The following is a 13,849-nucleotide window of genomic DNA, read 5'->3' on the forward strand; positions in this document are numbered from 1 at the left end:
AACCAGATCGACCACATCCTTCTCCGGCTTCCGTGATGCGAGACTAGAACTTGAGACAAATGTCTAAGTCCACAATAACCCCACACCTAATTACTCTTCCTGTCAGATCTAAGCAGTTGGATGCTCTTGTATATCGTCATGACTCAGCAGTACGATTCATTTCAACAAGGGACAACACATTCGCAAGGAGGGTTCTTTCTCCGCAAATGCTCGACTGTGACGATTTCGGCATTCCATTCTTGGTCAGATGAGTTTACTCTTTCCTGGCTGGAAAAAGAAAATATTAACATCCAGTCGCAATCGTACAGGATGCTCCACAGTCCGCACATGCTGCGTATGATCTAGACGTGGCGACGAATTTTGCATCAGAAACTTCATACCCGCCGTCTTGACTGTCAAGCTGTGCTTGTAAATCCCCGATTGCATCCAGTTCGACTCCACGAGCGTGAATACCTCACGCTTGTCGCCTCCAGCTTGCCCAGTGTCTCTCACATGCACCCTAGACTTGTCTTCGCAATGCAATCACCACGGTGTCGATGTACCAATAGAGAGGCAACCGATCGTCTCCTTCTGTGTACAGCATTGATTTCACCACCTCCATTTGCAAGAGGCTCGCTGTTTTTTGACAACAATGCAGAGAAACTCTAAACTCTACGAACGGAGTGCACTACCGACACCTATGCAGCCGCCCTCACCCCTCGATCTCGCACCTGGTTTCTTGTTGTCGGCGTTGATTCCTTCCGTCTTTCGACTAATGCTGTGGACGTTTCAGATTAGATGACCAATGGATGACTAATGAAATCTAGGTGAGTGTGGACATTTTCCGTCAAACATGTTCGTCCACATGTAATTGGAAGTTGACATGTAACAGTATCAACTGTAATGGAATTAGCACTTAATCCAAGTCAGAAACATCTTTAATGGTACTCGTTTTGTTGAAACACATTTACATATACATATATATATGATCAAGTAAGAGATCTCTAACTCTACACTAAGTATCCATCGTGGATGTAATACAAGGTTGACAACCCATTTCCAATAACTTCAGCATTTTAGTATGTATTGAATAGTTGTAAAAATAGAAAAATACCCCCATGTAGGGAAATAGAAATCAAGAGGATTTCAAGTGTTTTTATACAATATGGTCCAAAAATAGAATTTATATAATTTTTTTAGCTGAAGATTCTCTTTGATCCATTTTCAACATATATGTCAATCTAATTCTGACTAGTGGTGGTTTACAAAACTGTGATGTATGGCACCTAATTATCCTATCAAACCTCACCTAATTCCATGCTACATACATATGTAAATATGTGGATGAGACATCAAAAATTCAAACATCCAGTTGTGAGTAATCCACCATGTTTGAGTTGGATTTTTGCCACTATTCTTCCTCATTTCTTCTCATCTCCAAACAATATTTTATACATCCTCGATCTTCCAATCTTACTCCAATGACTCCTTGATTTGTTGATGCATAATCAATTGTAGCACATGTGGAATTCTACTAATACAAAAATTAATTTTTGACAATTCACGCCTACTAATTCTGAGTACAATGAATTGTTTATATTACTCACAATTTAATATCATTTCTGCTAGGCCTGTTTCCAACCATAATATATCAGAACTAATTGACTATATGTTGGAAATGGGAGGTGGTTGATAATGAATTGGCTACCTTATGTGCTTTTACTAGTAATTCTTTCTTTTTGAGGTATATATTATCTTAGCATGGGATATGACCAAATCTTTATTAATATTTTAACTAAAAGAAATTTATTTGAGCTTTGAATCCCACACCCATGTATATGATATATCATTCAAAACCAAGTATGATGTGAAGCAAGTTTCTCAATGATATAATAATTGAAGCAATTTTATTGTGTTTTGATTATATTTATTAAATATAAAAGTTTACATTTAGATCATGAAAAATATTATATTATCAATAATAGAACATAAAATAGTTTCTCATCTAAAAATATTTGTTAATTATATAAATTGATTTTAAGATTTGATTTTCAAAACCATTTGTTGGTTATAGTCATAAGATTCACAAAAGAATTGCATTCTTGTTCATAAATGGTTTTGTCTAATTGCTAATTTGTATGTTAATGTTTATTAATAAAGTATATGAAATTCAAGTATTATATTTTTATTAATATTTGTGGTTTATTGGTATTGTAATATCTATGGGTTTTGAAGAATATGTAATTAATCCACTTGTCACTAGAAAAAATTGTTGCTAAATTCTTTAAAATATCTATCGATTTGTGCCATGTGAACATTACACAAGCATTGATCGTGTTGAACATTCAATCCCAACGTTTTAGTAGTTTTATCTGTTTTTGTATTTGGTACCCTTAATATTGATTATCGATTATAAATTGATTGACATATGCAATCAAAGCACTACAAAGTACTACACACAATAATTCAGCACAAACATGCACAAGGAAATCAATTAGAAGATATTAAACTCAGTGTGTTGCAATCTTGCAGTAGTGTTTGGTGTTATTCCAAAGATCTGTTATGGACAAATAGTTTTGTTTAATTTGTATTAATAGACACAATGATCCATCTGTCTTACACAAATTAATCAACACATGCTACGAACATTTTAAAGACAGAAAGTAACATGAACCAATTTCAAATTATACATTACTAAAATTACATCAAAATGGCTACAAAAGTTAGTGTTCAGTATCGTTTTAAAAACTTCCCATGAAACGGGATGTGAAGTGTGTACTGTGCAGGTTATTCACATTACTCGATTCTCTGGAAGTTAGGAACCTAATCAACATGGACACAGAAAGGCAAAACATTACAATAATAATCAAAGGGAAAGAACGGGCTTCTCACGTGTAATGAACATAGATACATTAGAAAAGCCAAATCGATGAGTTAATCTCTCTGGCAAATAGCCATATACCAAGGGCACGAATCAATCTACGGTCTCTAGTCTACAAATCGAGAAGCAGGTTATATGACAAGAAGAATACCCAAGTCCGACTGAGTAGCCTGCACCCAGGGAAGAACGGCCTTCGTTGATCAGCATATTTTACATGAATAAAGCTCTCAGTGAGGCTTGAAAGCGCAGGTCCTTCCATCCATAATGCAGCAAGAGAGGATTTCGAACAGTCACTTAGCTATAAAACCGCCTCCCAGTTTCTCTGCATTGATCTGTCTGAGCAAGAAATTCAAGCGGTTGGGGTCTCATTGTCAAGTTGAAATCGTCAGAGCTTGGGAGGTTTCTCCCAAGTGGGAGGCAGCAGGCTCTGGGCCCCGTCGTGGGCATTGTTCGATCAAGTAAAGAAAAATACCCTTATGGCGTAGACAGGTATGATGAGGAAGACGTATTCGTAGGTTAAGCTTTGAACAAGCTTTGTCTCTCATTTTCCAGTTGAATAAGGTGTGTGCGCAAACTACGCTCCTCTACCTGCTCAACCATCAACGTACACGAAGAAATGATCCGCTTAGAATCCACCAAGAAAATCTTGATATAGTGAAGAATGCGAACGTTGTGCTCTTTCAAACAGAAGGTAAAACTGCAACTCGCTATGTATGATGAACGAGATTTTAACACGCACTCAGTGTAAATATCAGATATGGGCATTACTGGTGATGCTAATGAGTGAGAAAATGGTTGCTGTTAGTAATCACCTCCAAAGAAGCAGCTATAGATAAGAGGTCTCCACACTCCTCTAGCAAAGCCCTCTCTTGTGCTGCTGTCTCTGCCAACTGTAATAATAAGGCTTCCATTGCCTGAGTCTGCACGATGAAAAGTATTTGAAAGTCAGGAAATGCTGAGACAAGTTACAAAGTGCATGGACTTTTAGAAGAAAAGGCATTTTGTGGCATTCAAACAGCTTCTACGAGGAATAAACCGAGTTTGATCAAAGACAATCTCACCTTTGGTAAAAGGACATGAACAGATCCTTCAACTGCATTCAGCACATCCACTGCTGCGTTAAGAGCTTCTTTTACAGCATGCACATCGGCCTGCAAATTCACATGGGGGATGGCAGAAGTATCAGAGATAGTGATTGAGAACCTCGCAAAACCTCTGCACACTAACGAAACGAAAGAATTCAGAAGATGTTTGCAATCCATGTAAAACAAGACGATGCTTGAAAAAAGCCGCAACATCTACTGAGGCTGAAATAATAGTTTCCTTACCCGGGCACCTCCTGTTACTGGGACTCTCAAAATTGCAGATTCTAGGGCTTCCATGCATCCCGTCAGTGCATTAGAGTGCTCTTCCTCTAGGGTTTCCCAATTTTCCAAATGGATTGCCTGCAAGAGATACATCATCCTCCATAAAACCTCGAGAATTTTGAATCTTGAAAGGTTCAGTTCAGACGAAAGGGCACAAGGTATCACAAATTTCATGAATTTCAGGTTCAATGGTATAAGAACCATCCTCTGATAAATCCAAACATGTTTAAAAAAACACCTCAGTATAGACTATGTAATTGAAAAAATGGATGTTGCTTACATGTACAGACAATATAGAGCGTAGCTTGTGAGCCTGCCGGGCTTGCTGGAGTTTAATTCGCTGCATAGCTACTGATGTGCGCAACTCCGATGTTCTCAACCAAACATTGTATAGCTGCCTCTGTAACATCCAAATCGAATGTCAACAGGAATATACAAATTGCAGACATTTACAGCCAAATTATAGTACAAATCGCCCATTAAAATAAAGATCAGTGAGATCCGATCCGAGCTGTAATAACATCCACCAATTGTAATCCCAAATCTGCATGAATTTTCCAGTTGCGACCAGCTTTTAATCAAATTGTAAAATATCCTACACATCAAATAAAGTGTACAAAAGGCACGGACATATAAAACGTATGATGTAAGGTAGCACAAAAATCAAATCTGACATAATTTTTTTTATCAGATTTGTGTTCCATCACGTAACATTGGCACAAAATCACGTAGAATCTTGCAGGCCTCTCAATTAAGATGAACTTTGAAGAAAATTATATGTAGTAGACCTTTCCTAAACAACTTAAGCCAAAACAACATGCCATTCACCTCATGATAGGGCTATTAATCAGCACTTGACAAGGAACATGATTAGAGAGCATTGTTCCTAAAGTGCTGCCCACTTCCAAGGGATTTAATCAACAGCAGCACCTGGCAGAATGTCCTTCCCCTAGCTTCAGCCGTCCTAAAATACTTGCATGCAAAATCGAAAGGATGGATACAAAAGTTACGGAGAGTGAAATTCACTATCCAAAACCAGAAAGTTGTGAACTAAAGTGAGCATAACAGTTAATGTCGTTTCGCATAGTACTTTGAGATGAAAGCAAGAATGCGAAATCACAGTGGAAGAACTAGAGGTATAAGACCGGCTTGTTAGGAAGCATTTAACGTTCTAAAAAGATGAAATAAGTTACTACAGTTTTCTACGCAGCCAATTTTAACAACGGAGCTTCGAAACGGGACACATCATATTAATTCAAAAATTGGGAGAGAGAGAGAGAGAGAGAGAGAAGACTCTTCGAGTTCGACAATTGTGTACGCAACACTGAGTTATGAGTAAGTACATAAGAATGTCCATACACAAGCAATGAACCGTACGTAAACTAAGCAATGCCTTCCAACTCCATCAAATTGTAAACAAGACGGAGCAATGGTTCTATCATGTACCTCGGCAGCTGCTTTCTGCGCACTCATTACAGCTTCAGCTCGGGCATTCACGAAGCGCCATTGCAGCCAGCGATTGTGAAGAATCCTCAAGAGCTGAGCCTCTTCCTGTTGCGTCAACACCTTTTTCCCTTTATTTCTACCATCAATTCCGAAATTCACTGTGGTGCTTCCTAAATTACGGGCAGATCCTGCCAGTGCTACAGCGGCTCCAGGAACAGGCCGTGACCTCTGCGGACTAGGCAACCCTCTTAGAGGTGACGTACCCTTCGAGTGTGAAGGTGAAGAAGGTGGGTGTGGGGTTGACGAGGAGGAATTGACTGGCAGCCGACCAGGAGAAAATGCCCACGCAGACGTACTCCCGTTCATACTTTGATTCATACTCTGATTCATGAGCGTGCTCACAGCAGATTGGTGGGGCACCACTTTCGAACGTCTAACAGTCTTAACAGGGGCAATGGCAACTGCTGGAAGATCAGACGCACCTGATGTCCGATTTTGATCTCCTTCAGAGAACCGTCGTAATCTATTGTTCATGTCCTGCCACACACGGGCAGGCACAGTGGTTCCCCGAACAACTCGACTCCCAGGTGCAGAACCAGCTGAAATCACGCTCTCACTCTCAGTATCAGACACGTTATCAACAGGTCTAGAAAGAGAATCTGCCGTTGCAACTGATTCCTGTGAAAGCCGTCGGGCATGACTAGCATGATCCCCTCCACCTGTACCATTGCCACTTGGATGCGCAGAATCGTCATTACCATTGCTGTTGGCCAGAGTTCCCTGGGCGACACTCTCCGTCGTCCCCGTTCTACCCCTAGGAGGAGTAGGATTGCGTCTTGGCGCTACTTGACTGGATGGAGCAACTGACCCGTCGCTACAACCAGATCGAATGTAACTGCGAGAAATGGCAGCCTTAATTCGCGAAGAAGGCGTTCCAGAACGAGTTGGTGTTGTCGTTGTTGTCGATCGTGCAAGAGGTCGTTCTCTATCCACACCAACATCCACACTCCTATTCATGGCGCCACTTGATACCTTCACTGTGCTCATACCAGGCCATCTCTGGTGGTCTGGCTTGGAATGAGAATTTTCTGTAGACCGGGCAGTATCGGACTGATCAATGCTCTGACGCCGCATAGGAGAACCTGGCCGAGAGGTAGACCCTGAAATCTTCCCAATACCATTTCCATCTGCTGCAGGTCTTGGGGCATTATTCAAAGTTTTGCTAATCGCCTCTTTCTCACTTCCCCCCTCTGACAGACAGTCACTCCGATCACTCGCACTATCACCGTTGGAGTCCGCACCCTGCTTGGATGCAGACATGGATGGCCATAATTCAGGACCTCTGAAATGAGGACGAGACTTAATGCTGGAAGCCAATCCGACAGCTGTGGAGCTCATCGAGGTCGATTTGCTCTCCGACGAAATAGCAGCAGGCCATGGACGTCTGGTCCTCTCCGCCGAGAGAGCACGCTTAGTGACATCCGGTACATTGTTACTGCGCCCCAAGTTAGGGGATGGGTGCCGAAGGAGGCATTCTGAAGCTCCTACAATGCTGGAATTAGAACTACAACTCCTATTCCGAACTGGTGACGGTTGACGAGAAGGAGAAGATTGTCTGATTGGTGAGGGGCGGCGACTGGCAGGTGTTACTGGAGTGTGAAGAGCAGTAGTTGCGGTCTTGTACCGGGATGTGATCTCCATTGTTCGCGCTTTACGGACCACTTTGACCTTCTCTGCTGGCGGAAGTCCTCCATAATTCTGTACATTTTTCCCTTCTTTTTTCCTCTCTATTTGAGCCTCGAGTACATTGTCCACAGGGGCAGAAGGGGACGAAGACGCTACCGCAGCGACCATCCTCCAAAATCAATTAGCAGTCACTGATTTCTTTCACACCTAAAATTACACAATACCTTCTCTTCACGTCACCACTGCTGCTCCTCTCAAACATCTGCTCGTCCGCAATGCCATCACCACCTCACAAACCCTCTCAACGACCTTTCCCATACCAATGCATCAGCATCCTCTCCTTATCTCCCACCCATTCTTGATGCCATTCCAAAACTCCTCAAGTCCTGCAACTCCTCTCTGCCTCACCCCCTTCCCATCCTCTCCTCCCCTGCCTCCAATCCTCCCACCCCCCTAGCCCTCCACCACCTCCACATCAATCATCGCCCTCCTTCACCATCTCATGGTGGACCACATCCTCTAACTCCAACTCCAATACCAACCAACCCACGCTTAACCTAATTTTAACAAAACGAACACAAACACTCAATTCAATTCAATTCAGTTCTCCACCTCTCACTCCACAATCAATCCCACGCCTGGCGCTCATCCTGGTCCCTCTAAAGTCATCACCCAGAATTCTCTTCCACTTCGGATGCCTCTCAGCTCAAAAACTTACAGAATGGAACACGCGGTGAATCCGAAGAGCTCCGGGAAAGGCGCTCGACCTCATCACACACAGAACCACCGAGGGTAGTGCAACAGCGACAGCTACGGGACCGCGAGATCGAGGCGATGCAGGTTCATACCATGTCCCATCGGCATCACCGGTCCGTCCGTGGCCAAGAGCACCACCACCCGAGCTGCTGAGCCTGCACCGCTCGCTCACTCTCCCCGCTCCGCCTTCCCCGTCGTCTCTCTCTCGCGCTTGACTGGGCCAGGCCACACGAAAAGGATACTGGACTGCCACTCAGCACCATCTGTTCTTATCGTGCACATCTTCGGCATCTACCAGTCTGACGTGGATTCCACGTCTGCGCAACTGACTCTGTCCTGGAGGGACTGTTTACACGTGCTAATCTGAGAGTGGAGAAATCAAGGTGAAGTTGACCCCGGTGCTTTGGGCGGGGTGGGGTTGGAGTGGGGATTCTGGGGAGGGAATTTGGGGTTTTGAACAGAACCTCCAACGGATCCTCCCCCCCCCCCCCCCCCCGAGTTCCACTTGGACGTCGTCGTTTCTGTATGTCGCTTCCGTTCAATAGGACACCCATTCTCCTGCGCTCGTCGAACCCTCGTCAGTTCCCGGATGGATATATGGATAAATGAAATTATGGATGAAACCGTGCATGGAAGGATGCGTTATGTCACTCTCGTATATATACTCCATTGTGTGCATGGATGGAGTTTAGAGTGTCCCCTTCAATTCTTACACGTCTACAAATTTCCAATGTATGGATTCATGGCACAAGCCATCTTGACCAACCATCTCACTACAAACTCAAGTTTAGGAAGAAAACCTCAAATACATGTGAAGAATATCACAATGTCTACTTTTACATTTTAACAATAATAGAGTAAAATCAAATAAAATTGTTTATATGATTTATTAAATCATTCAACTTTAATCATGTATATATATATATATATATATATATATATATTAAACATATTTTAATGCTTCTATATACAAATCATAATTCAAAAGAAAATTTGGGGATTATGACTATATAAGTTTTAAATAATTTTTTCAATACAACATATAATGCTTTAATGAATACTTTAAACCATATTAAAAAATAATTAATTTTTTTGACGGCCACCAATTTTTCGTATAGGTAATCTTATTTACAAAAATAGAAAAAAATTATTTGATTTTTCAAAACTTATTAAGAGAAGATCTTTGTATTTGAAAACAAGTATATATATATATATATATATATATATATATTTAAACATTAAATCAAAACTGATATTTTTTAAATTTACGATGTACAAATCTAATTAATCTGTTATATGCAACATGGATTTTTTTGTTGCAATTGTGTATTTTTTTTCATGCATATCAGATTCTTATTTTTGGTTCAAACAATCCATAACGTTGCACTTAATATATTTAACATAAGTAGTATGATCATAACATATATGTTGCAACACTAGTTATTTATGTTCTACCGTACAGACTGAAGACAATAAATAAAATACTCTCTCTTTCTATGTTTAAATATTTAATAATAATAATAATATGAATAGAATTTAAATTTTTATGACATACTAATCTAAATAATTGTGCGATGTTTCTAAATGTACTATATATATATATATATATAATAACAATGATGTGAATGTGATTCTTTTTTTATCCTTTATAATAACAACGATATGAATGGGTTTGCACCCTCCCCCCTTTCTAATATTGTATGCAATAATAATGAACATGCCCCTCCCCCCTCGGTTTTTCCTTCATCCACATAATGGGAACTGTGTGAGAAAGTGGGGAAGATGAATGTGAATGGATGAGGAAGGTGGAGGAAGGTGGCAAAGTGGATGTGATCATGGAAGAGGTCTGTCCAGGTGGGGGGGGGGTGTCCTTTCCTCATTTAATGCCACTAAGCCTCCTCCTCCCTTCTCTGGCTCAGTTGCTTGACCTTAGCCTGGCCTGGCTTGGCATGATAGGGCTCCAGAGTTTTGTAATTCAATCTGTCAGGGATCTGTTGTGTTATGTATTTCATTTATGAACAAGGTGGTGCCTAAACTCCAACCACAAAGCACACACTCCAATATATAAATACATAAATATAAATATGAATATTTATTTATTTCCCACCCCTTCCTATTTGACCATCTCGATTGTTAAAGATGGAAAAGCAATGTTGTTGAAACATTGTAATAATCTTGTAATTGGTTTTTATTTTATTTTATTTTATTTTTTTTGGTATTTTGGTTTTTTGGTTTTTTGGTTTTTTTTATTTGTATGTTAAAAAAAGAAAGATAGAAAATTCAACACAAGAATTAATTGTATTAGGATTTTTCACTTCATAAGCCAAATTACTTATTTTTCATGGTAGTTGCATAAAATTTATTAGCATGAATGAATATTTACATTGCAAGAATTTGAGATATAATTGTAAAGTGAACAAAGACAATTGAACAAGAAACATTAAATTAATTCAAAAATAGTCATAAGCAAATAAATAAATAATAAGATCTTATTTACATTAGCAAAATCCCTTATTATTGGGCACTACAATCTCTAGCATTGTCATCTATCTATTCCCTTGTTCATCCATATTTGCTTGTTTCCATGTTTGGCCAATGAGAAGGCTTCTTTGTCTCTTTGTCTTATATCCAAGTTGTCTTCCATAATATATTATTATTCTTATATAGAAATATCTTCCTATTGTCATATAAGGCTTGATGCTAATTTTTTATTTTTTAAAACATATTACAAAAATTAGGAAAATATAAAATCATAAATGTAATATGTAAAAAATAAATTATATTATCTCTATTTTTTAGCAACTTTGTATAAATAAAGAAGAAGAAAGTAAATATTTATCATTTAAACGCAAAATTCTAAAAAATTGGCACAAAAAGATACAACATATTCTTGAGACAAAATAAGATAATTGAGATTGTGAAGAAGGAGATTTTTGAGGTTTATGCATGTACACATTTTATTTTTTTAATTTTTTTTTAAAAAATAATAAAATTGAATTTAAAATATTTAGATTATAATGTGATGTACAAAAGAGACTTAAAAGTTCATAAATGGTTTTTGGATAAAATATAAAAAGTTCATTAAGAAGTTAATTGTAAAAATCTAATCCCTAATGTCTTTCTATATATATATATATATATATATATATAGTTGGTAAAGCTACATCCAATGTTGTTAAAACCACACCCTTCTTCTTTGCTATTCCATGTTTGATTCCATCCATTCTCCTTTTTGTTTTTCATTTTCAATCCTATGTCCTTATTCTCTCTTTTCCATCATAATTTCCATCCTTCATTCTTTGTCTCTCATCCTCAATCTCATCCTTTCTTCTATGTCTTTATTTTTGTCTCTTGTTCTATGTCTCTATTTTCATCCCTTATTCCTTGTCTCCCATTTCAACCCTTGTTCTTAAGCTGCTTAATATTTATGACTTGATCAAACATTGTATGCTATATTAGCTTCTTTGTCATTATTCTCCACACAAAATCTAGCATAACCAACTAATAATTGATGGTCTTAAATGCAGCCTTATCATATGCATATATATTCAAGCACAAAGTATTTTTAGTCTCTTCTTTCTTCTCCACCTTTAAGTGTAAATAAAATACTTTGGAAATTCATTCTATATTCATCTTAAACTTCTTCTTTGACTTATTACTCTCATGGTTGTGTAAGTGTCAAGGACAAGAACATGATAAAAATAAATAAACAAGTGAGACTTCTTTCAAAGAAAGATGAAAAAATAGAAATAACTTGATATGTATATTAAGAAAGAAATTGGAATGGCTATTATCAAAAGCCAAGAAAACTTAAGATCCTTGAAACTAGACTACAAGCAAGAAAAGAGTTGACAAGAGTGAAGAAGGCTTCACTCTTGTCTCTATATATACTATCTAATTAGGGGCTATATGGCAAAGTTCTATAGGACCTCCAATATGTGTTGACCTTGTAGGACACATGCCTTGACTTACAAGACAAGTTTTTCTACGTGTGGGCCACATAATTAGCTTGGTCTTCAAGCTAACAACATGTGTGGCACATGGCCAACTTGTTGACAACATTTCTAATCCAAAAATTCAATTAAAGATACCTATAAAGTCAAAATAACATCTTTGAAGCTTCTATAGCAAATATTATAGAATTAATTTACTTTTACCTACTTTTATTTACTTCTATCTATTTATACATGTAATTACTAGCTTACATCTGTATGTCCATGACATTACTCCCCCCCCCCTTTTAAGGACAAGTTCCATGAGGAGCGGTCATCATATGTTGAAGAAATCTATAATGCGACGAATCTTTGATGGCTTTCCACATTTAGGGCCACCAAAATTCCATGGATATTAGTTCCAAAGTTTTATTGTACCCAAAATATCATACTACTGGAAAGTCATGATGAGCTTGAAGAACATATTGTGATATGGCGTGTTTCGCTATCTGGGAATACGCTGGGTATCTAGCTCTAGAGAGTGTAGCTTAAACCTTTATATTAATCTTGTCTTAGCTTCCAAAACTCCTTTATTTTGCATAAAACTCAAAATATAACAAAATCCCTTCAAAACATATTTTTTTCACAAAGGGTTTTCTTATCCTGAATTTTAGAAATTCATATCTCTTGATCTAACCGTTTAGTTTATTTCAAATTTATAGGAAAGGTAGTATTCACTCTTAAATTTTATTACAAAAAAATCAACCACAAATTCACTCCCAATCGTTTGGCATCAAAGAAACCCAAGCAAATGCTCTAAACCCTAATTTACAAGCACCTGAGCACTATTTTCTTAATATCTCAAGAATCCAATATTAAAATGTCATAAAACTTATGTAGAAAGTTTACTAACATGAAATTACACATTTCCTGAAATTTTGAGTCAAAACCTTGTCAAATTGCTCAAGATATAGCTCAAGACACAACCATTAGTAAATCGGGTCACTTACTATCCTTAGATTACATGTGCTGACTTCAAAATCCAATAACTCCTTTACTTTAACTTGGAATCTAGTAATCAATATGTGAAAAGTATAGCTGCAAAAGCGATCTTTTTAGTTGCAGTCACCGATCCTCAATTGCTATTTGTACGGTTGTGTTATGCCAAAAAGAGTGACAATAGCTCTCAAATCAACACCTTAACTTTGAGTGCCTATATCTCCTTCATATAAACTCCAAACCATATAAAACTTCTACCAAAACCATAGCCAAAAATCTAAACTTGCTGATCCTAGCCTTCAAAGCTCAAATGGCACCTTTAAAATATAGTAGATTCTTCAAAATATAGTAGATTCTTCTTGAATTCAAACTTGGAAGTATCATGAGACTTTGAAGGATTTTTCTTAATATCTCAAATAAGAGGATCAAAAGACATACTTGATTGAACTTGCTTAATGAAAGTTGAATCAACAATTAGTACTGATTTTATTGCTTGAAGATGAAGATGCTCTAGTTTCAAGAGAATTATCTGTTGTTGATCGAAAACATCATCTTCTTCCTTTGGTGCAAGGTAAGATCATCTAGAGAGTGCATCTGAAAAACCTTGTTATTTTTTTAGTCGATAAGTAATCTTAAATTTGAATCTTGATAAAGACATACTCAAACAAGCTTGTCGACAATTCAAAAATATGTTGACATAAAATATTCAAGGTTCTTGTTATTCTTATACACTGTGACTGGGCTAGAAGTACCTTTTAGATAATGGTGCCATTCTTGAAATGAATCCACGATTGCAAGAAGTT

The 13,849-nt window shown here is 38.0% G+C and overlaps 1 protein-coding gene across 4 annotated transcripts; it reads right to left on the minus strand.

Moving 5' to 3' along the window:
- Nucleotides 1-2,845: 2,845 nt before the first annotated feature.
- LOC112273629 (uncharacterized) lies at nucleotides 2,846-8,346 on the minus strand. 4 transcript variants are annotated; one of them, XR_016498949.1, is made up of 7 exons: nucleotides 5,674-8,346; nucleotides 5,056-5,199; nucleotides 4,508-4,627; nucleotides 4,189-4,305; nucleotides 3,922-4,011; nucleotides 3,673-3,780; nucleotides 2,846-3,448 (listed from the first exon to the last, which is right to left on the minus strand). XR_016498949.1 is itself a non-coding variant. In XM_024502599.3 (6 exons), exons 1-6 carry the CDS (start codon nucleotides 7,525-7,527, stop codon nucleotides 3,377-3,379), a joined length of 2,361 nt encoding a protein of 786 aa, XP_024358367.1. In that variant the 5' UTR covers nucleotides 7,528-8,341; the 3' UTR covers nucleotides 2,846-3,376. The 4 variants fall into 4 exon arrangements, 2 of the variants coding, with proteins under 2 accessions (XP_024358367.1, XP_024358368.1); XR_016498948.1 differs by lacking the exon at nucleotides 5,056-5,199 and having other exon boundaries at nucleotides 3,922-4,075; nucleotides 5,674-8,343; XM_024502599.3 differs by lacking the exon at nucleotides 5,056-5,199 and having other exon boundaries at nucleotides 5,674-8,341.
- Between the last annotated feature and the right edge of the window lie 5,503 nt (nucleotides 8,347-13,849).

The sequence above is a fragment of the Physcomitrium patens genome, chromosome 20 (genome assembly GCF_059467195.1).
Source record: "Physcomitrium patens ecotype Gransden chromosome 20, ASM5946719v1, whole genome shotgun sequence".
Lineage (NCBI taxonomy): Eukaryota > Viridiplantae > Streptophyta > Bryopsida > Funariales > Funariaceae > Physcomitrium > Physcomitrium patens.

Excerpts from the sequence above, each read along its gene's own strand:
- LOC112273629 (XM_024502599.3), bottom strand. The coding sequence starts at position 7,527 with ATGGTCGCTGCGGTAGCGTCTTCGTCCCCTTCTGCCCCTGTGGACAAT. Across the intron at positions 4,628-5,673 it reads CGCAGAAAGCAGCTGCCGAG|AGGCAGCTATACAATGTTTG; the intron begins GTACATGATAGA and ends TGGATGTTACAG. Across the intron at positions 4,012-4,188 it reads CAGTAACAGGAGGTGCCCGG|GCCGATGTGCATGCTGTAAA; the intron begins GTAAGGAAACTA and ends GTGAATTTGCAG.